The following is a 23,014-nucleotide window of genomic DNA, read 5'->3' as shown; positions in this document are numbered from 1 at the left end:
ACTTTATTGTAAGAGTTGTGTATGACATAATTTTTAATATCTTTTTTTGAGCTATTTATAGACAATAGAAATTTTTTATTTTTTAAAATTGTTTTGATAAATGCTAAAAATAATTGATTTATAGAAATAACAAACTATTTTCTAGTTCGAAATTGGTAAAAAAAGGTTTAGTTTATACTTAAGATTTGGAAATTTTATACTAAGTCCTTTACAAGTTATTTAACTTAAATAAAAAAAGATCTTCTAGAAAGTCAATATTTTATATTTTTATGACTGTTTGAAATTCAAATTTTTACGACATTAAATGTTCATCAGTATAAAAACTATTCTCTTCAAATGATTTTTGTTTTTTGTTGTAACTTAAAATTATTCGGTGGGTCAAAATTCTCGAACAATTAATATAAGATCACACATAAGTTGTTGTTGTATATTTTTGATAAAATTAAAAATATATTGGCACACTTATTTTATATTCAATTCAAGTTATAAAGTTCAATTTTTATAAAGTTTTAAAATTTTTTGCTAGCATTAAAAAATCTTTAGAATATTCAAACACAATTATTTTTTTACAGATTATGTATATTAACGATGATAATTAGGCACGTACACACTACGTTTTGAATATTTAAACACTACCCGAAATATTTGGGTTTTTGTATGGTTATTTACTTATTCAATTTTAATGTTGATTTTGTTATATCAATGTTTGTATTTATATAAGTATTGCAAGTATACCTAATTTTCATAAAAAAAAATTTTATATTTATTAAAAAAGTTCTACTTTTCAATAACTGATTTTTAAAATCACCCCCTCCCCCCCCAAAAAAAAAAACTATTTTGTTATAATACAATTCTAAAATATTATTCTTGGGAACCTAACGTTTATGAATTCATAAATTTTACTATATTCAATGACATTTTTTAATTGGTTTTAAGATATTATCTAATTATAATATCACACTGTACAATAAGGAGTTGGAATAAATTCGTTATTAAATGGGAAAAAGTTAATATTTTCTTTGCTATACGAATAACATTAGATATTTTAATCATACATATATACGTACGACTATATCCGAGTATTTGTTTTTTCTGTTTTTGATGGTCTCAATTGTAATGTACCTAATAAATATTCTAAAAACAGGTACGATTTATCACGTATTGCAATATCAGTTTTTATAAAATTTTATTTATTTACTTAGTTGCCAATTGCCATTTCAACCTACCTATTAACGATTAATCGTTGTAATTGTAGGTATAGTTTAGCTGTTATGGCAACTGTAACGGTTAGAAAAAATGTATCTAGCCACAAAACAAATATTAAATGTTCTAATATATTAAGATGAGTATGCTTTGTGAAGCATCACCCTGTAAATGTAATATGATTTGTTAATAAATGAGTAATCAGCGTTATTTGCTAGCTTAGTACAACAGTAAAATAGATATAATAGAGCATGTTAAACTACCTATAAATTAATTACTTATGGTTATAACTTTATAAGTTTACTTGTGCGTAATACTTATAATATCAAAGCATACACCCACTATATGTCTATACGACTATACTCAGATAGCAAGATAACATTATATGTTATTAGTTATTAGTATTATAATTTATGATATAAATATAGAAAATAAAAGGTGTTTTAATGTTTTATACAGACTAATTTTATTTAACCTTTTAAGACCCCAGGGTCACTATAGTGTACCTTATTTTAAGACTATAATATCGTCATTAACGGATTTACTTACAGTGGTAAAGACTTAAGAGATATGGATCCCCTTCCCTTATGAACATTAAAAAATATATTGAACAAGCTATTATACTAGTTATATTATTATATTACTATGTCTGTTTAAGGTTTATTTGCTTTGTATAGGAAAATATTATTTTTTATAAGTCATATATTATTTTGATTCTCTTAATATCCAACTTCGCATAGTTCTACGTTCTACTTATTCTTATCCACTTTGACTATTATTAATTATATTTCAAAAATTATAAGTTATATTAAAAATATGGTAAATGGTACATTATATACCTAAATGTCTTACTGCAATAAATCACTCAATCTAACTAGTTGTACATGATCACACAGATATTACGAATTTTTTTAATTATGGAATATTTTAACTATGAAGGTATCAAAAAATCTATGATATATTTAAAGATATAGCCAAGTAAATCTAGTTCAATAGTACTTATTACTTAGGTATGTACATTTTGTACAACATTAAAGATTAATTTTTTAATCAACACAATGTATTATATTCATATATTCTAATTTGTAATACCTTATACTTAATAAGTTTTTTTTGTTCTTTAAAATGACATTGAACGAGACTAGAATTGAAAATAAAAACTATATTATATGATATAATAGATATATACTATTGTGTTCTTCCGGTACGCTTCACAATGTGGTTACTGGTTAGGTAACTAATTCTCAGTATTAAAATATTTTAACTATCAAAACCTATCGTATTATTAAAGCATTTTTATTAGGATTGTAAAATAATCATACTTAGCCTGTCAATATTGTAATGCGTTGTTTTATGTTTTTAACTAAACTAGTAAAAACACTAATATAAATTAATATTATATAAATATTCAAAACAAAATTATACATTCATTAATATGTAGAAAAATTGTTACTTATTTTAATCATTTTTTTTTATTGTATTATATTTTATTAATTAAAATATGATACAAATTTGTACCTAATAACCACATAATAAATTATGCTTTAAGTTTCAGCCATTGGTCTGACGTATAAGGAATTAGTATTATTGTTTTCAGTCAAATATTCTTTTTAAGGGTCAGAGGGTTATAAATTATAATTATAATTTATTACATGCACGGACGCACATAAATTGTGTACCTAGACCGGTAACGTAACTTTTTAAGTTACCTTTTCATTTACAATTAATTTTAAGTGATTCCTATAAAGTTTAATTTTTGTAATTTACATTTTACAATATAACATATTTTTAAAATTAAATATATAATAATAATAGTACATAATATCATATAATAAGTCACATATACACATACATATGCATATGTAAATAAAATATCTAATATGTGTAAAATATAATATCATATTTCATTTCATTTTTTCCATATTTATATTTACATAATCCTTAATTATTATTTCATTAGTATTTAATTATTTTAATTGACTTAAATTTTACTTTCTATAGATAATATTCTTTTTCTTATTGGTTTCCTAGGTGCGTGGACTTTTTAGATTACTTTTTAATATTATAGTATGTGTTTGCACATTTTTTAAAACTTAAAAATGTGTACAGTATGTTTCCTTTTCAAGGTAATACGACATATTTCAATTAATGAACTCAGATTGATATGGAGTTTTCGGGAAGAGATAGAGAATACCTATAAATACACATTTTTTGATGATTTTAAAATTTTGTATCCTTCAATGTACCCTTGCGCAATAAAACTTTAATTTTTTCTAAATAGCAGCAGGTGTTTTCATACCGAATTTTTTTAAAAATAATGTTGACATTGAATTTTTCGACAATTATCCTATGATTTTACAAATTCCCGTGCGATTCTTCGTATTTTTTTTTTTTTTGTTCATAATATGTTTTTAGTCATTTAATAAATTATTTTTAAAAATTTATTTGACTTGAAGTATACATTTACCCCAAGTTTTGTTTTTTGTACTGGGAATAGTGTAAAAAAATTGACACATAATTTATAATTTCTATTATTTATTTAAAAATTGAATTAATACCAATATTTATTTTACAAATTATTCAAAATTTAGCCCATCATTCTCCATGCACGACTACAGATGACGCATTACTTCCATTTGGGTAGTTGCTAAAATGTTTTTGTCTTTAAATTGCACATAAACTTACAATTTTATAATTATTAGTTATAATATTTTAATTATGTGGAATCGCACGAAAATATATGAAATCATAGGAAATCGTCGAAAATTCAATGATTTAAATTAAAACATTTGTTTGTTGTTATTCAGTCAATATTGGTTTTAGAACTATGGTTAAGATATCAAAATGATTTAAAATAATTTGGTCTATCCTTTTATTTGGTATTAAAGACGCGTGTTTCTATTAAAAAAAAAATGCAAGCTCTATTATACGCACATTGAAATTGAATGATCTAAAACATCGAAATTCACACTCAAAAAATATGTATTTGCGTATTCTCTATCTCTTCCCGAAAAGCTCATATCAATCTGAGGTCATTGGACTGAAATATTTTATGTTACCTTCAAAAAGAAATATACTGTATCATATGTTTGGGTGGGGATAATCTGATAATTTCGAATGAAAAGATTGGCAAGCATTGGTGATTCTTTGTAAGCTTGAACATTTTTGTGCCCATAAACTCGGAGGAACTATTGAATCTTTATTGATATATTTATGTCCGATAAATAATCATACTATAAACATAATTTTATCTTTCATAAATTTACTAAATTTACTTATCGATAAGAAATTAAGTATAAAGTCTGCAGTATAGTTTGTAATATTTTTATCAAACATACATAACCACTAAAAATTATATATAAATTATATTTAAAGTATTAAATTTAATATTGTTGACTTAATGTTTTAATATTAATACTAAATAGTTTTATAAAAAGTAATAATATTTTAAATCAGTTTGGAAACCACCGAAAACCACAAAAATAAATATACTTAATTTAATTAGAAGTGTAATTTGTGTTATCTTATTTTAAAATAAGAGTGGAACGAATTTGTGCATACCGATAGGTACAATGTGTTAATAAGGTACATACACTACGACTCATTATAACAATTTTAATTGAATACATATTATTTTACTATTTTACTTCTTTGTATTGGTCTAGGTGCTCTTCTCCTATTACCTCCCTGTATATACGAGTATAACTATCTGTTATAAATTTATAATGGTCTAATAAAACGTTTTTTTATCAAAAATAAGCATATTCCATGTTTACATTGTGTGTAGACAATACCTTCCAATCGGTCAAGGGTTAAACTATTTTATCACCCCCCAACTTTATTGTATTTATACCTAATAATATGTGCTTGATATCTATACGATGAGTTACAATGGTTTATATTTTTTTTACCACTTATTATTTACATAGGTATATTTATTATATACCTATTTTATACCTATTTATGATATATACCTAATACCTATATACATATATACATTGCAGTGTACACTCAATTTCTAATTCAAAACTATTAATTTTATTAATTTTATATTATATTATGATCTATTGCTACTTACTAGTCTATAACGGGGCTCGTAATGCATTGTTTAATTTTAATTTTTAATTGTTTTTTAAAAGTCTACTAATGACATAAACAATTACCGTTCCTATTATAGGAAATATTAAATATTTTGTATACTTATATAGTATATACTAAATAATAAAATTATTCAGTACTCGACAGAATTAATAAAATAAATAGACTTAAGAGGATGCCAGCGTAGTATTTGTTATCTCTATCTAACCCACGCGCAACATAGCAAATTTTACGTTCATAAAAATGACTATAACCATATTAATTTCTCAAATTAGAGTGAAATTACCTATTATAGAATTTAAAGTTAAAAACATTATCTAGGGCATCTCATAAGCGTTTTATTATATTTTTATTTCAAAGCGAGTTTTTAAGATGCATAAACAATTTACAATTTTAAAATACTCATAACTCGCTTTGAAATAAAATATAATAAAACGCTTATGAGATGCCCTAGATAATGTTCTTAACTTTAAATTCTTTAATAGGTCATTTCACTCTAATTAAAAAAATTAATAAGGTTATAGTAATTTTTGTGAACGTAAAATTTGCTATGTTTCGCGTGGGTTAGAAAGAGATAACAAATACTACGCTGGTATCCTCTTTAGTATAAAGAAAATATATATTTCAATATATGATGCGATGAATATTATTATTTATAGTTGCTATAGGTAATATTGTATACATAGCTAAAATGTCCATGTCAGTTCTGTTGATACTTATTTTAAATTTTTAAGAATATTCATTAAATTTATTTACAATCAAAAATGTTGTTAAATATTGCAAATTTTATTTTTTAGAATGCTGTAGTCAATTCTAAGTCCTCTAGCAGACTGCATTAAAACGGTAAGTACTTAATAACAAATATAATATTTGATTACATAAAATATATTTGTATCTTTTTTTCATAGGTAGGTTAAGGTGGTAGGGTAGGGTAGGGTGTATTCTATAAATTTCATATTTGTTAAATCTTAGATTTTAATTTAAAAACAATTGTCATTTGTATATAATATCGTATTTTAATCTTATTACTTATCAGTTATTGGTTTCACTTATCTTCTTCAATGGTGAACACATATATTATACCTACAACGTATAAGGTAACGTATAGACTTATAATACACTATTTGTCTATAGAAAGTCGTATGCCAGAAGAACCTCAGACCACCATTGATAATTAATAGGTCTTTATCAATTGTTACAATATCCTGCATATTTTCTTGCTTATATATTATCTATGAATGAATACTTACCTAATTTACATTTATGTGAATATTTAAAATAAAAATCGAGTAATAATTATAATTAAAAAATATTAATGTTATTACTAATAAATTTTGTTCTTAATGAAAATAGGTCAATTCAAACTATAACTTTTTATGGTGGTGTCTCGTATTTCCATGACAACATTGTATCAAATTCAAATATCGTGTGTAAAGAAGTATAAACTTAAACAGCATAGTGCATCATATGTTATTAGTATTATTATTAATAACTTGTTATACACTTAATAATGTTTATTGTTTATTTATTATCTATGTGTAACCAATTGAAAATCGAAAAGTCGTTTAGTTATATTTTTTTATAATCTTGATAAATAATAATAATCTAATAAATGTTATCCGCCGTTTTTCCGAATCGAAATTTCCGAAAGAACTTTTTCCCGATTGGTATTTTTGTTCGAAAATCCAAAACCTTTTTTCCCGACGGTAATTATTCCCAAAATAAAATTTTTTAAAAATTTAAATTTTGTTATAACTATGAGCTATAGTGGCTAGCTATTATGCATTATAAATATAATTTATCGATTTTAAAATATTTAACGATAACACTGCAGCATTTATTTTGCTATTAATTTGATTAACTAATTTTTATTTTTCATATGAATTATAATTTATCGTTTTTAATATCGATTTGGATAAAAGGTGTTCGGAAAAAGTTCATTCGGTAATTTCTATTCGAGAAAAAAGGTTTCGGATTTTCGGATAAAATACCGTTCGGGAAAAAGTTCATTCGAGAAAAATAGCAGTGACCTTAATAAATATCTAATAAATAATAATTTACACATAATTATAACATATAAGTGTGTTTTACATTTGCTTATTAAATTTTTATTTTTATAATTTACTTTAAAAATTAAATTAGATATGCATGTACCTATATTGGTCATAATATGTTGAATAACTTGAATATATTATTTAGTTATCGATCTATTATTTTTGATTCAATTAAGTTTAAAACAATCATTTTTCATCTATTATATCTATATTTTTAAATTGTGAATTTATTATAATGAAGAAATATAGTGTACCTATAAACTGTATATTAAATTTGAGTACTAAGTACTCAACTGTCGACGTTGTAAAAGTGTTACGAATATCAGCTATATTCAACATATTTTCACAACTTAAATTGTAAACCTGTTATACCAATATGTACTAATTTAAAAACGTACTATGGATTGTTAGTAATATAATTTACAGGATATAGCGCTTATAATTTATACTGGACAATTTTTCTTAACAAACACTTATTATTTCAAAATCTATTGACGTTTTTAAAAAAAATATACCTTATTTTGATTTTTGATATATACAAATCGAAATTTGGACAAGTAGTTTTTTCGGGATATTTATGTACCTCTCCATTCCGCTCAAATAAACTTAAAATATTTATAACTCATGAATTTATTGTCCAAATTTAGATTTTTATGTATCGAAATACTCCGAAAAATATTCTGATTTAAAATATGAATTTTTTTATGTTGTCATTCAAAAAAAAGTTAGGAAATTAAAATTATTAACAATAAAAATATTAAAAAATATAACTAAAAATATATTTAAAAAAATGTCTTAAACATTTATAGTTTTTGAAATAATGATTGTGGTTGCGGATAAAATAGTCACTCTGTATATATTATGCATAGCTACGCAATTTAATTGGATTGCCATATATATCTATATAATCTAAGAGTACCTAAGCAATTTTTATTCTGATTGAAAATATTATGTATACGGTGAAACGATGATGTTATGAATTTACTTAACATACCTACTTTTTATAGGTCTAGGTTAGATATGTTAATATGTATAGTATTACACACGTAGGTACCATGTTCAAGTATATTAATTATAGTCACGGAAGATGTGAAAGTAGGAAATTGTTCGTCAGCAAATCGTCTACATAATTCTACAGATAGTATCCACCGTGTTTATCAATATATCAGTCATCACTCGCCACTCGCCAATAACTTTTTTCCAAACAATATTATTAAAGTTTAATTTGGACAATATTATTACCTATATATATTATATTACATAATCACTGTAATAATGTAATTATTAAAATGCACGATGCTTTTTGTATGTTTGTATGCAACGAAAATTTATCAGTTGATTTTTCATTACTTTAGTTAATTACTCAAATAGTTATAAGTTAATGTACGATGTTTATTAACTTAAGGTCTTAAAAATGCATGCAAACATGGTTAAAAAATTATCAAAATGATTATGCGCTTAGCTTTCAAAACAATCATAAATATAATTTTAAAATGAGTTAAAAATATTAATAGATTTACAATTGTATTAGATTATTAATTATGTTTCATATTTGCGCGTTCACGTGTTGTGACATCAATAATAGTACCTATACCTATAACTTATTGGTACAGCCTACAGGTGTAGGTTTATTTAAAACTATGTAAGCATAATGTATAACATGTATGCTTCAGTTGCGTAAATGAGCACTTGTACGTAAAGTAAATTTAATAATAATAAAAAAAATACTTTGAAAAATGACCTATAGAAAGAATATAGAAAAAAAAATAAACAAAAATAAAATCTAATATAATTTGCTACTTCTGTGTCATATCAAATAGATTTATATTTTGGTCTACAATATGTACTACTAAAGAAAAATATGTTTAAACCATTAATATTATAACCATAAATGTATAACTTATAACGTAGCTTTCATTCAAATGATGCTCGTTATAATTTATGTATTATGATTTTGACTGTTTTCTAGCCGCTTTTGACTATAATATTTTAATTACAGAATTTAGATTTAGATTTACATCTCATTAATAAATATATTTTTATTTAATATCTAAATTAAACTGATCAATATTAACAACATTAAATTCATAGTTTTGTAATTTATATAACAGATTTTTATTTTTATAAAACAATTTTTAGCTTTAAATACAGATGTTTAATGTGATATTTTTTTCTAATTGCCTTATATATATTGAATTGGACATTGGTTGTATAATATAATATCTATATTTTTCCAAAACAATTTTCAAATATTTAATTTAGGTTATAATATATACTTATATATTAAGATATAATATCAAATACTTATACATTGTATATTTTGTTGTTTTATTATCCGTTGCTGTATACCTACCTATATTTCAAGACTACTATATTTTATAATCATATGTAACTATGTTATTACTTCGTACTTTTCGATTTTCTTAGTGAGTAGATAATATATTTGATAATATTATTGTATTATATGTATTATAGTATACATTATACTCGAGTATTATAATAGTGTACGTAGGTAGTAAAGGAGAGATCTATATTCCCTATTATTATAATATTATCGTCACAACTTCACTCATCAAAACTTCATAAGTGCCTAGATATAAAATTCGATTAAGTTTGGTTTATTGTAACCAGTAGCGCAACTAGGATTTTTTCAAGGGGGTATCCGCGATTAGCGTACATTAGTAGTACAGTAATTCCCCAATAAATTTCCAAATTTGTTAGTATGCTATGGACAAAATTTACGAGCCGAGGAGGTGTCCAGATACCCAAAACACCCCCTTGGTTATGCCACCGATTGCAGCCCACGGGTATCATTGTATATAAAAATATAACTTACATATTATTACTTATTTATTATAGGTATTAACATTACTAAATCAAAATCTAAAGTGCAAAAATTAATTAAAACGTAAAGCTTATTTCAATAAGCGTGCTTTCGAATTTCTATATTTATTTAAAAGGAATTTTATTTATGACGACAATTATTTTAATAACTTTTAACCAAAATTACCGTTTTTCACCTTGTCGTTTTTTATCGATTACCGAATATTGAATTGCTACGTTATTATTGTAGTAGATAGTCCATTCTCACTATTGTGGTATAATTTCATCTAGTATAACTCAGTTATCCTGTCTAAGTTTTTATTAAGTATTAATAGTATTTATAATAAATTCAATTAAATACATTTTTTTAATAATCTATCGAGCGTATTGTGTTGATTTGTAATCAATCCATTTAATTCTCATATATTTAATTTGTAATTTATTAATTTATTTTTAATCTGCAACTACGAGACCAATTATTTACCGGCATTTAACAGATATTTATTAGAAGTTATGTTTGAAGAAAAGGTTATTTTTAAATCCAATTAAAAAATTCTGTAATAGGTACCTATATTGATATTTGTTAAAATTATTTATTTTCATTTTTGTTATTATTTAATATTTTATATTTACTACTATAATTATCGACTGTCGTAATTACCTATTACGAAATTATTATAATTTATAATATATTTCGCTCTATAGTTTTATATATGCTTTGCTTATAATATTTTTGCATTTATTCAGAATATAATACAATTTATAGTTAGGTGATTTAAAATTTAAAACTAATTTCCTAATGTTTTCAATATTTACGTGTTTATAGTTAAAAATTATAATAAAATGTTTAATCTAATAAAATAACCGATAATTATTCGAGTACAATATCATTTAAATAGTAAATACAATTTTATTCAATTAATGGCCTACTCAGTTCTTTATATACAATATATACACTATACAACCATACAGGTATATTATATATTTCAATATTTGTTTACTATAATATGTAAGTTAAGAACTATAGATTAATGAGCATTAAGTATGGTAATAAGTATAGTCAGTATAGGTAAGTTGTATAAGTATGTTTAACGTAGTTTATAGATTGTGCAGTCCACAAGTCTTATATAAAGATTACCTAACTATCTATGGTATCAATATGATAATTTTTAAACATGTAAGTGTAGACTAGCATGTTTCGGATCAATAGTTTATTAAATTCAGACATTGAAATATTAATTTAAGAAAATCAATATTAAATACATTTTGTCCTTGAAAAACGTTGATATACTAATATTATCGTAACTCATTTTGACCGCTTAGCCTGCAGTCTGTATTGCCTCTGCTTGCCCAATGACCAACACAGAACATTTGTAAGTTGCGTTTCGACGTTTGATTTCGTATACATATAATTTTCAATGAGTAATCAGTATTGACTATTGACACTAACACAACGCGCGTTGCGTTCGCTCCTCCTTTATGCGCGTCAAGTGCAGAATCAGCTGTTCGGTGAAATCGAAATCATCGGCATTCAGCGCCTTCAAATCATAACACAATAACAACTAAACAACTTACTGTAATCAGCGTAACGCGTGAGCACTAATCGTAATAATTAAAGGCATAGTTCGATTGACGATCGTTGCTTTGTTATTTTTAACTCTCATCCCTATATAGGAATATTTTTAATGTTTAATAAGTATTTAAGTATTTAGTACTAGTTACTATAGATAGTTTATGCACTAATACACCAATAAACCCGTCGCGACCTACGGATACGTGGATTATAATATCGATAAATAAATTTTTAAGTGTGTGCTCAGTATATAGAAACTATGAATTTAATTCTGGATAAATCATTCTATGTTTAATATAATTTTATGTTTTTGTTATGATTTAGTGACTGCCGTTTACATAGCTTGCTCAGAAAAAAGATGAATTATTTAGGGAAATTTATCAGTAATTTTCGGCATGTATATAATGAGATCAATCCAGCCACCTTAACTGGAGCCATTGATATTGTCGTTGTGGAACAGCCGGATGGTACATTTACGTGTTCGCCTTTTCATGTACGCTTTGGAAAAATTGGTGTGCTACGAAGCAGAGAGAAAATAGTAAGTAAAACTTCTTTCATCAGTTTAAATATTGAATGAAATAGTTTCCAACTATAGGGGAGTAGTATAAAAGAAAGGTGAAGTTTAAAATTATGAAATTTTGATAAAATATTAACTATGAAAAAATTAAACTAGATTTTTTCTGTATACATTGGTATAGATTAAATTATATTTATGAAATAATGTTTCTTATTTTTCTTGACTTTATTATAGCTTACGAAATTTAAGTTCAGATTACATTTGTATTTTCTCTTAAAGGTTTTTTAATCATTGTATTGTTACTAATTGATTGAGTGAATAGTTTTTAGAATTTTAAGTTAGTTTTCAATTTAATACTCCTTAGATACTGGTTTAATCTAAATATTATTAATTTTTTTTATTTAAAGTCTAATTATTAAATTAGAACTATGGAAAATGTTTAATGAAAATTAATATGGAAATAAATAAAATAAATTATCACCAAGATATTATAAATTTAAAAATAGTTTGGTTACGACGTGTAATCTATTTTTTGTGTTTTTATCTCATTAATTTATATTTTATACCTAGAGTATCAATTACAATTTTTGTTTATATTTTTTATTTTTTGTGTTATGTATTTTTGAAAGTAATATTTTCAAAACTAATTGATTTTATAAATAAAGAGGTTATTTTAAATAAATTTAATGAGTACCACAGTTGCATAAGTCATACATTTATATGATCTATTTTACTCGCTTACACACTAATCATTTTCTATTGGTAATTCATTATTTAATGTGTTTAATTCTTATTTGCTAAATATGATTGTATTGAGTATTGTGAGACTCACTCTTGTGATTCACTCCCTGCTTAAAGTTATTTAGTATTTTATTGCATACTTTTTTTTTTAATTTTCCAAGTCTAACAATTGGCTGGTAATCATATTATATAACTTGATAATTACTTGGAACTATAACACAGTTATTTATTAGTAATTCCTCTGTTCTGTAATCTATTGAAAACTGAAAGCAAAAATAAATCATTTGTACCTTATTAATTATTATGAATATTTATTATTTATTAAAAATGTTTTTTATGTATTCTTTACGCAATCGTACCATAAGTAGCATAGTAATGCATTTACCATGTTAGATGTTTGTATTTTTAATATTAAATAGGTTTTATAAACTGCCCAACATGTTGATAACTGTTGTTTAGTATAACATGTATTGCCTCTGTTATCTCAAGCTATTTAATAATTATTCAACAAAAATATTTCTGTTATAACTTATGTTAGGCTTTTTTCAATTACAATTTATATGTATATTTTTTATCTTTTTTAACCTTATTAAAAAGTTAGTTTTATATTTTTCATTATTTAAAAAGAATAACCATATTAATAATTAATAGTTATAAGGATGATTATGATTTATTTGTGTATTTATAGCTTTTCAATAACTGACCTTTAAAAAAATCATTGACCCTCTGATTAGTTTTGTTTATTACTGATAATATTATAGTACCTATTACCTAAAGTTTCAATTATATTAGTAGCTAATATGTTATTCAAGTTGTTACCACAATAATATCTATTTATTCAACTCTTAATTATTTTAATTAAATCATAAATATTGGTGCCAATAATTATTAAAAATGTGTAGTGTAGTAATATATAATTAGTACAGAATTGTATTGATTTTAAATATTTTAAAATAAATAATAATTACTTTTAAATAATTTTTTAACTTACATTAATATTGATAAATGTAATAATATGTAAAATATATTCAAATTCGATAACTGAATAACTCAATTATTTATATAGCTTTATAGACTATAAGAATTTTATATCTATTACAAATTATAGTTTATTCTCTGTACATTAAAACAAAGCAGCATATGACTTCAAAGTAGTATAATATATAAAATATAAAATTTAATTTAGTTGAAGTTTAGGAAATCTTCTCCAAGTGCCACAGCTTTATTTTCATAATTATTATGTAATATTGAAAATATAAAAAGCCTTTTGATGTCTAAGCATTGCATATCTTTAGATACCAAAGTTACTCAAAACACAAAATTGCTTAATGTATAATTTAATTAATAATTTATATATTTATATGCAGAATATTGTTTTTAAGTATCAAGAAAGTATCCTCTTACAATCAATATTTATATAATAAGCTATTTAATTAAAAATAATATTGAAGATAATTACTTTCTAAGTACCAGTTTTAAGTAGGTACTAGAACAATACACTTCATGACAAAATAACAATTCTAGTTTAATTTTAATAGTAATAACTATATATTAAAATAATATAGTTAAACTATTATTTGAAGGTATATAAATAAATGTATGACATGAGAAATTTGAACATAATATGTTATGTAACGAGTTGAAAAGGTCATCAAGTGATCTTGGGGTACCAGGTTATTTTATATTTCTTTATAACTTATTAAATTAAAGGTTTATGTTACTGGTTTTATAATTCTGACTAATACATTATACTTATAACAAAATATATTAATTTTTAATTATGTGCTGTTTTTTTGAGCTCATAGAGTTGCAAATTAATTTTAGATTCTGAGTGGAGCAATAAATGTAATGATTTTTCTATCAAAAGATAAGTTTTTTTTTCTGTTATCACCTTTTGAAGTAGTATAAATACTTTATTTTCAACTTTAAAAGTTGTTTCTGGTATTAGATTCTTTTAGTTTTCATAAAATATTTATGTTAAAATTTCCTAAATATAATATCATTTTCTAAATATTTAGAATTTTCAAGCTATTTATAGACACTTAAAATTTTCAATTTTTCTTTTTTTTTAAATGCCTATAAAAGTTTTTTCCTGGATAAAAAAGTTAAAAAATGTAATACAAGGTTTCTCTTAAGTTGTTATTAAAACTATATAAAAATTTAAAAAGGTACTACTTTTTTTTATAAGCATTTAAAGTTCAAATTTGGTTAAAATTACGATAATTTGCAAATACTTAATCAAGTAGTTAAAAATGTATAGAATAATCAATTTTTATAACTTCAGATTAAAAATGTTATACAATAATTCTCAATTAGTTCATATTGTAGCTAAAAAATTGAATTGCATAATAACATTTTTCAAATACAATTTATATATTTTATATCTATATATATATAATATTAAATAGTAATTAAAATATACTTAGTACTTAGGCTGACAAACCGTATTTGCTTAGAATTTTTTTACAATAATTATATAATAATTTATCATTGGACTCAAATTTAACATATTTATTTCAGTGATGTACTCTTCTATAATAAGATTTACTAGACACTACCAATAAGGTAGTTGCATATCTACTCACTTTTTTTTTAATAAAATTTTTATTTCAATATTAATTTTTTTACTACTTATAGGTTGAAATTGAAATTAATGGAGAACCTGTTCAGCTTCATATGAAACTAGGAGAATCTGGAGAAGCATTTTTTGTTGAAGAAATATCAGAAGAAGATGATATTGAAACAATACCACCACATTTAGCATGCTCACCAATACCCGATGATGAAGAGTAAGAATTACCAATAAATAAAAATATTAACATATATTTAAATATTAAAAACATTAATTTATATATTTTATTTTGCAGACGAAAAACTATTGAGTATGCTATTAACTTAGAACAAGTTGTTCCTAAAACATTTTGTGCGGAAACTGTTGATAGTGCAACACAAGATTTTCAACCATTAAAATTTAGACCAATTGAAGACTCTCCACCTCGACCACAAATGCGGAAACGTCGGCGCAAAAAATCTGTGATCAAAAGAAAAGTTAAGGATGAAACAAAGAAACTTGGGAATACATTTGGATCTTGTGATCTTCCAGCTCCTACTTATTTAATAGATAATGAAGACCGTTCCCAAGAACTATATTTGGATAATGATTTACATTTCTTTAGTGATACAGATGCTTCTCCAAGTTCAAAGTAAGATTGTTATTTTAGAAATATTCTAAGTTATTTTTACCTAATTATAAAAATATTATTTTTAGTTGTGGTGAGGTAAAATATAATTGTGCTGCTGTTCAGTCAGATACTGAATATGAACTTCAACAAAGAGCCAGAAATTCAGCTGTTGAAAGTCTTATTGGTATATCTGCAATTAATAAAACAGATTTGAATAATGGCACAAGTGATCATCAATTTTGGCGTTGGGGAGAATTACCTACACCACCTGCACGCCGCAATAGTTTGGATTCTAATGATTCAAAATTAAATTTGCAAGAAGCTTCCAAAAAACAAGAAGCTGCTAATCAGAGGTCTATGTTAGCAAATATGTTGGGTTTTATGAAAAAAACTAAACATATTCGTCATAACTCTTCAGAGAATGGAGGAATATATTTAGCTGATTTGTGTGCAGATCAATTAGATCCTAAGATATTAGAATTGTATTTATATAATCAAACTCCACCAAGACAAGAAGAAGTTAAAGTCAGTGAAGAAGTAGATGATGATGATATAGAATCTGGAAGAGGTGCTTCAATATCTCATTCACCTACAAGTATGGATAGAGAAGGACCAAAATCAATTGATAGTGATTTTGATGAAAAATTCCACCAAAAGTAAGTCAATTATTTAAATTAAAAAGAAAGTATTACAACAAAACATAATTTTACAGTTTACCATGTGAAGTATCAGTTTCTTTATGTGGAGAGTTAGATTCACTGAATGGTAATGATGTTATTGAAGAGAAATTTTCCAAACATCAAATTACTTATGAAGAATTCACTTCTGATTTCAATAATCTTGTGAAGAATCCTAATTTAGTGGTGCGCATAAATAAAAAGTTTTATAATTGTCAGACTGCTTTGCCTCATTTGATCTCAATAGCTGCATATCAAAAATTGTTACCTCAGGTGCCTAAATAATAGCTTTATAATTGTACAATCATTATTTTAATGTAAATTATAAATAATAATAATAAATTACCATTTATAGAATGAATATTCTGAAGCTAAAGTGCAAGCAGAAAATACTAAAGGTCTTAATCGAGGTTATACATCTTGGTTCAATTGGAGTCGTGCCAGTAAAGATACTAAATCCAATACTCCAATAGGTAAATAAATACTTATTCTTATTTTTATAAAACATATAAAATTAAATTTAGAATATATCTGTTGAACAGATTAATAATATCTTTTATGTTTCATTATAAAATATAAAATTATACATATATATATATATATATACATACTTATAAGGACTTAAAACAGGTTTTTGGAAATCGGTTTATAACCAGTCTAGTTTCATTTTCAACATTTTTATACTGTAACTGGAACTTAAATTCCCTACTATACAGTGGTGGTGTTAAAATGTAGCTGGACACAAATTACCCCTGGAATGAAAGAGAATGCATTGTATTGCTACCACTATGTATGTGAATCAAAATCAAAAAACTTTGATAAAAATTGTTTTAAAAAAAACCTATTCATTACAAAACCAAAAGTGTAACTAAAATTAAAAAAAAAAAAACTATTATCCTAACTGCAAAATCATTATACGAGTAGTTAATATCGATTCTAATCAGTTATACTGAATTTAGATAATTGGAGTCTAAAACTGATTTTAATGAATTAAAATTTAAAAATAAACATTATGTATTCTGTTTTTAAAAAAGATTTATAGTTTTTTATACGCATTTTACAGAAGGAAATGTTTTAAAAAGTGATTCCAATAATTTGTCAGAGCAACTTATCAATAGTAATGATATAAATGAATGCCTAAAAACTGAAATTGATGGAAAAATAGACAATGAATTGGTACCATCTAACAATAACTATATGTAAGTAATATTTTTTAATGTTAGGTTTTTAATTTTAATTCTTATAAATGTTTGTATGTAGTCAAAGACAACGGTGCTATAGTTCAACTGATTCTGAGCTTGAGTTGGAAACAACTAAACTGTCATTGAAGTCAAAAGATAAAAGTGATATATGTAGAAAAACTTTGAGATTAACTTCAGAACAAATCGTGAGTATTTATAAAAACTTAATTTTATCATCTTATTTCAATTGAATACAAATATAACAATTAAGTTATAATTAGCAGCTTACTAGAAGCCTATTTTAATGATATTTTAGTTTATGAATCACACTGGAGGGAGGGGAGTGTGTTCATGAATTATTTAAAAGTAGAATATTTTCATTGTAAGCAACTTACAACTAACTACACTAGTCCACTACTATAAGATTTTTATAAGAAATATTACTATTCTTGTTTTTTAAATAAATTTATTTACTTATATTATTCAAATTAAAAACCAAAAAAAAAACATTAAATACTATTACTTTCTAATTAATAGTTTTTATGTTTTAGGCAAAATTAAATTTAAGAGAAGGTTCTAATGAAATTGTATTTAGTGTAACAACAGCTTATCAAGGTACTAGTCATTGCAAATGTTTCTTATTTAAATGGCGGTATGATGATAAAATTGTTATATCTGACATTGATGGAACCATTACTAAGTAAGTGTAAATGTATTTTGATTTTGAATTTATTAAGAAATAACATAATTATTTAATTACAATAGATCTGATGTGTTGGGCCATATACTTCCAATTGTTGGTAAAGATTGGGCTCAAAGTGGTGTCGCAAAATTATTTACTAAAATAAAAGATAATGGCTATAAATTATTATATTTGTCAGCTAGAGCTATTGGCCAATCCAGAGTTACTAGGGATTATTTAAAAAGTATCAAACAGGAAGATTTATCTTTACCAGAAGGACCTGTGCTATTAAATCCAACTAGCTTACTAAATGCATTTCACCGTGAAGTCATAGAAAAAAAACCAGAAGAATTCAAAATCTCTTGTCTCAAAGACATTCAAGCTTTATTTCCATCTGAAAATAAACCATTTTATGCTGGTTATGGAAATAAAATAAATGTTTGTCTTATCTAATTTCTTTTTATAAAAACAAATATTAATTTTCATCTGTATTTAGGATGTATGGTCATATCAAGCTATTGGTATACCAATATCAAGAATATTCACTATAAATCATAGAGGAGAATTGAAACACGAATTAACTCAGACGTTTCAATCTTCGTAAGTACAATGTTACATTTTATTTTTAGCTTTAAATACTTGTTTCCTTTTTTCTATTTATGTGTCTACAATTCTTGTTCAGTTATATTGGGCAGAGTTGTATTGTTAATGATCTTTTTCCGGTTTTGGCGTGCGGCGATGACGTTACAAGCCGTATTGAAGACGATTGTAACGTCATCAGTAGCAGTAGGGATACCATTAGTACCACTTCTTTTGAGTGTGAAACATTTGGTAAGGGTCTGTCATTTTATTTGGGGTATGCATGAGATGCTAAATTTTATGCTATCAGTTGTCATTTTACTAAAATTATTTTTACTGCCAAATGAGTATCTTAATAATATAGTCCCAACAATATAGTAATACATTTAATTAAATAGTTCTGTCATTTTTAAAAGCTATTTGTATCATCATAAGGATATTTTGGGACTTTTAAAAATGCATTATCATAATAATTAACTCATAATTTAAATATTAATACATCAACACCATTAGTACTGATAGAGAGAATATTAATTATTTTTATGTCCAATTGTTTTATTACAATAACTAAATCAACTAAACAGTAAATTAAATATCAAATATACAAACACATTATTTTATAGTTAACGAGATCAAATATTTGTTGATGGTTTCTTGACAAAGCATACTAAATGAATTAATGAAATAAATTGTCTTAGTATATTTTATTGTTTTCCTAATTGTAATATCTTCAAAAATCTTTATTTGTTGAATATTATTATTTTTTAACTATTTGTTAATTGATTAGAAGATAACAGACGTTAAAAAGTAAACCAAACAGATTTGGAAATCCAAAATAAATTTAAAAAATATCTCAAAAGGTTTTATTGAATATAATGTGATTGTGTATCTGTTAAACAAACAAAACAATTATGTTTTAAACTTGAAATTGTAACTAAATTTAATAAACGCTAACAACATACCTAACATTTTTTTTTTAAAGTCAAATAATGTTATATTTTTAGAGAAAAAAATCACAGTCTTCAAAATTAATAACAGATCTAATTATATTATTAATTTATTTTTTAACTTTGTAGTCTTATAGATATATTTAGTATAACACATATTTTATTTTTCAGATATACTTATATGAGTACAATGGTGGATGAAATGTTCCCTGTTTTACCCATGCAAGAGTTGGATTACAATCAGTTTATATATTGGCGTGATCCAGTTCCAGATTTTAATTAGAGGAAATTTACCATTCCTTGAAATTATAAATTTTAAACCATATATATTTAATATTTTACAAATAAGATTGCCATAGTGACTTATTTTTTATTTTATTTTTGTCTAACATAAATTGAATTAATTTAATTTATGGATATATATGTTATAATACTCATTATCATATATACTTTTATAATAAGTAAAAGAAACATGGAAAAAATAATATTTATTCATTGTTTGTGATATATTAAGACATATAATGTAAGAGTCGAATAGCGATAATCATATTTTTTAATGTTATTTTTTTGTGATAATTATTAAATTTGCCATTTTTATTGGACTAGAATATATTTTTAATTTTTTGTAGAATAACCTGGCATATTTCCACTACTATTTTGCATTTTGAAGTATTCTTCATTCAATTCTTGTAAATTTCTTTCAAGACTTGCAACTTCATCAAATCGATAAGCCTCTTTAGCTTGCTTAATGTAGTTCTTTATGATGTTCATCTGTTCCACCACAGGATTGTCAGAATTAATATTGGCATTTGTTACAGGACTCCAACCGTCTTCAAGTCTTAATTTAATTTCCTGTATACATACAACAATATATATAATTTAAAAATTTAAATCTCATGAAAAAAAAAATGTTTTGACCATATTTTTAAATTACATTTTTTTGTTTATTATGTTGTTTAGAAGAAACTGATGGGCTTATTTTAGGCTTATCTATGTTTAAGTCTTGACCATTACGTATACGTGCCTCTGCTGCTTCACTAAAGATTATAATTTTAATATTAATTATTTATAAATAACATCTAAACATAATTATTGTTAATACATTTAATAGTAGTTATGTAAAATATTAAGTAATAGTAAATCATCAACATAAAAAATAGATATAATTGAATTATAAATTTGCTTTGATTGATAAAATTTTTTACCGTTTTATCCGAGCAATTTCTTCAATTTCCTTCATTGAAGGAAGAGCAGGTATTGCAAGTATAGTTGATTGAACACATTGTATCATAGCCAATCTAATATTTTTTGTAGTAACCTTTGATGAATTTGTAGAATTTTCCAGTTTCATTATACGATTACTGTTCAAATGAAGATAATTAAGAAAATTAAATAAAAGTTTCGAATACAATTGTGTTTTAAAAAGTTACCTAAGGGCATCTATTGTCTCGGCAAGTTTAACTATATCATTTCTAATTTTGTTGGCTTCTGTTAAATATGAGGATTCTCCTTCTCTGTTACAATAACAAAAATAAAGATTATGATTTTCATTTAATATATAAAGTGAATAGTAAATATTTTACTTTAATAGATTATATGTTTGATGGAATTTAATTAATAGATCATTTTCTATTTTATTACGACATTCTATGATTTTGTCATAATAATCACACATGAGAGGTTTTTGGTCACGGTATTTGATTTGCTCACGGTTTTCTAACACCTGGCCGCAATGAACACATAAACGAAAACTTGGTAAACTTGGTGATATAGACGTAAATTGGTTTTTACCAGTTTCATTTATTGTTTCATCTATTCAAACAAAAGATATTTTAAAACTGATAGATACGTGGACTGAATTAATTTGTTTCATTAGTTATCCATTATTAATTAATCATTTTTAAAAAATACCAACATGCTTTTGACAGAGGTAAAAAACAGCTACATTCATGACACACAATAGAACCACATAATCTGCAATGATGTTGTCGTCTTGTAATGTTAAATGACTTAGTACAATCTGGACATCGTGTTACATCTGTACCATCTAACCAATGTACTATAGTTTGTTCATGAGCTACATTATAAAATTATAATAGATAAATAATATTTATTATTTCATTTTGAATTTAAAAATTACAATTGGAAAATATACTTTTTCGTTTATTAGGATCTTGAGGTAAGTTGCAAAGTAACTTTTCAAGTCGTACGACTGTTTTATTTGTTTCCATTACAAAGTGTTCAACCCACTTATTACGACAGTGTTTAAAATACTGAATGTGAGATTTGACTTCTCCTGTTTATGAAATATAGTATGAATAATTATAACAAAAATGGGATGATGAATAAATAAAACCAACCTATTTCTTGTGGTTCCCACACATAATGGCGTTCTTCTTTTTTCCCGATGTCATTCTTTAAAATCTTTTCTTTAGCTTTACCAAATAAATCTGTAAAAAAAAATAAATTACCTAATAATAAAAATGCACATTATTACATAGTAGTATTTAGGAAAGATCATACCTTTAAAAGATTTAACTAGATCTTGGTCTTCGCTATGAGCTTCTTGAAAATGTAAAAATAACTTAAGGTCTAAACCAAAGTCAACTTTGCATATAGGACATAAGAATCCTTCTAAAACTATATTTTCTTCAGCGGCTTCAGTCATAATGAGTGTTTCATAAATATCAAAGTATAATATCGAACAAATAACATTTATATTTAATATATATTATTTATCACATTTAATATTTTAAT

At 24.2% G+C, this 23,014-nt stretch overlaps 2 protein-coding genes across 5 annotated transcripts in view; one reads left to right on the top strand and one right to left on the bottom strand.

Annotated features, from left to right (window-relative positions):
- LOC113558718 (phosphatidate phosphatase LPIN2) overlaps positions 1-20,857 on the top strand; it is a 26,413-nt gene extending 5,556 nt beyond the window's left edge. Inside the window, exons 2-15 of one of the 4 annotated variants that reach the window (XM_026964259.1) lie at positions 6,099-6,144; positions 12,076-12,289; positions 15,647-15,798; positions 15,877-16,212; positions 16,278-16,847; positions 16,904-17,054; positions 17,224-17,341; positions 17,932-18,067; positions 18,129-18,255; positions 18,601-18,749; positions 18,815-19,169; positions 19,228-19,331; positions 19,414-19,562; positions 20,429-20,581. In XM_026964259.1, the coding sequence (XP_026820060.1) occupies positions 12,110-12,289; positions 15,647-15,798; positions 15,877-16,212; positions 16,278-16,847; positions 16,904-17,054; positions 17,224-17,341; positions 17,932-18,067; positions 18,129-18,255; positions 18,601-18,749; positions 18,815-19,169; positions 19,228-19,331; positions 19,414-19,562; positions 20,429-20,442 (2,541 nt within the window). In that variant the 5' untranslated portion in view covers positions 6,099-6,144; positions 12,076-12,109 and the 3' untranslated portion in view covers positions 20,443-20,581. Of the gene's footprint in view, positions 1-6,098; positions 6,145-11,719; positions 11,987-12,075; positions 12,290-15,646; positions 15,799-15,876; positions 16,213-16,277; positions 16,848-16,903; positions 17,142-17,223; positions 17,342-17,931; positions 18,068-18,128; positions 18,256-18,600; positions 18,750-18,814; positions 19,170-19,227; positions 19,332-19,413; positions 19,563-20,428 lie in introns of those variants that run through there. The other 3 variants (XM_026964236.1, XM_026964243.1, XM_026964251.1) reach the window with 3 other exon arrangements.
- Positions 20,729-23,014, bottom strand: LOC113558740 (rabenosyn-5). The gene is made up of 9 exons (XM_026964269.1): positions 22,781-23,014; positions 22,618-22,707; positions 22,413-22,553; positions 22,173-22,334; positions 21,841-22,069; positions 21,688-21,771; positions 21,463-21,618; positions 21,192-21,294; positions 20,729-21,109 (listed from the first exon to the last, which is right to left on the bottom strand). Exons 1-9 carry the CDS (start codon positions 22,923-22,925, stop codon positions 20,873-20,875), a joined length of 1,347 nt encoding a protein of 448 aa, XP_026820070.1. The 5' UTR covers positions 22,926-23,014; the 3' UTR covers positions 20,729-20,872.

This window comes from Rhopalosiphum maidis, chromosome 1, assembly GCF_003676215.2.
Source record: "Rhopalosiphum maidis isolate BTI-1 chromosome 1, ASM367621v3, whole genome shotgun sequence".
Taxonomy (NCBI): Eukaryota; Metazoa; Arthropoda; class Insecta; order Hemiptera; family Aphididae; genus Rhopalosiphum; species Rhopalosiphum maidis.
This window is presented reverse-complemented; position numbering and strand designations above follow the sequence as displayed.

Excerpts from the sequence above, each read along its gene's own strand:
- LOC113558740 (XM_026964269.1), bottom strand. The coding sequence starts at position 22,925 with ATGACTGAAGCCGCTGAAGAAAATATAGTTTTAGAAGGATTCTTATGT. Across the intron at positions 22,554-22,617 it reads GTGGGAACCACAAGAAATAG|GAGAAGTCAAATCTCACATT; the intron begins GTTGGTTTTATT and ends TTTCATAAACAG. Across the intron at positions 21,110-21,191 it reads AACATAATAAACAAAAAAAT|GAAATTAAATTAAGACTTGA; the intron begins GTAATTTAAAAA and ends GTATGTATACAG.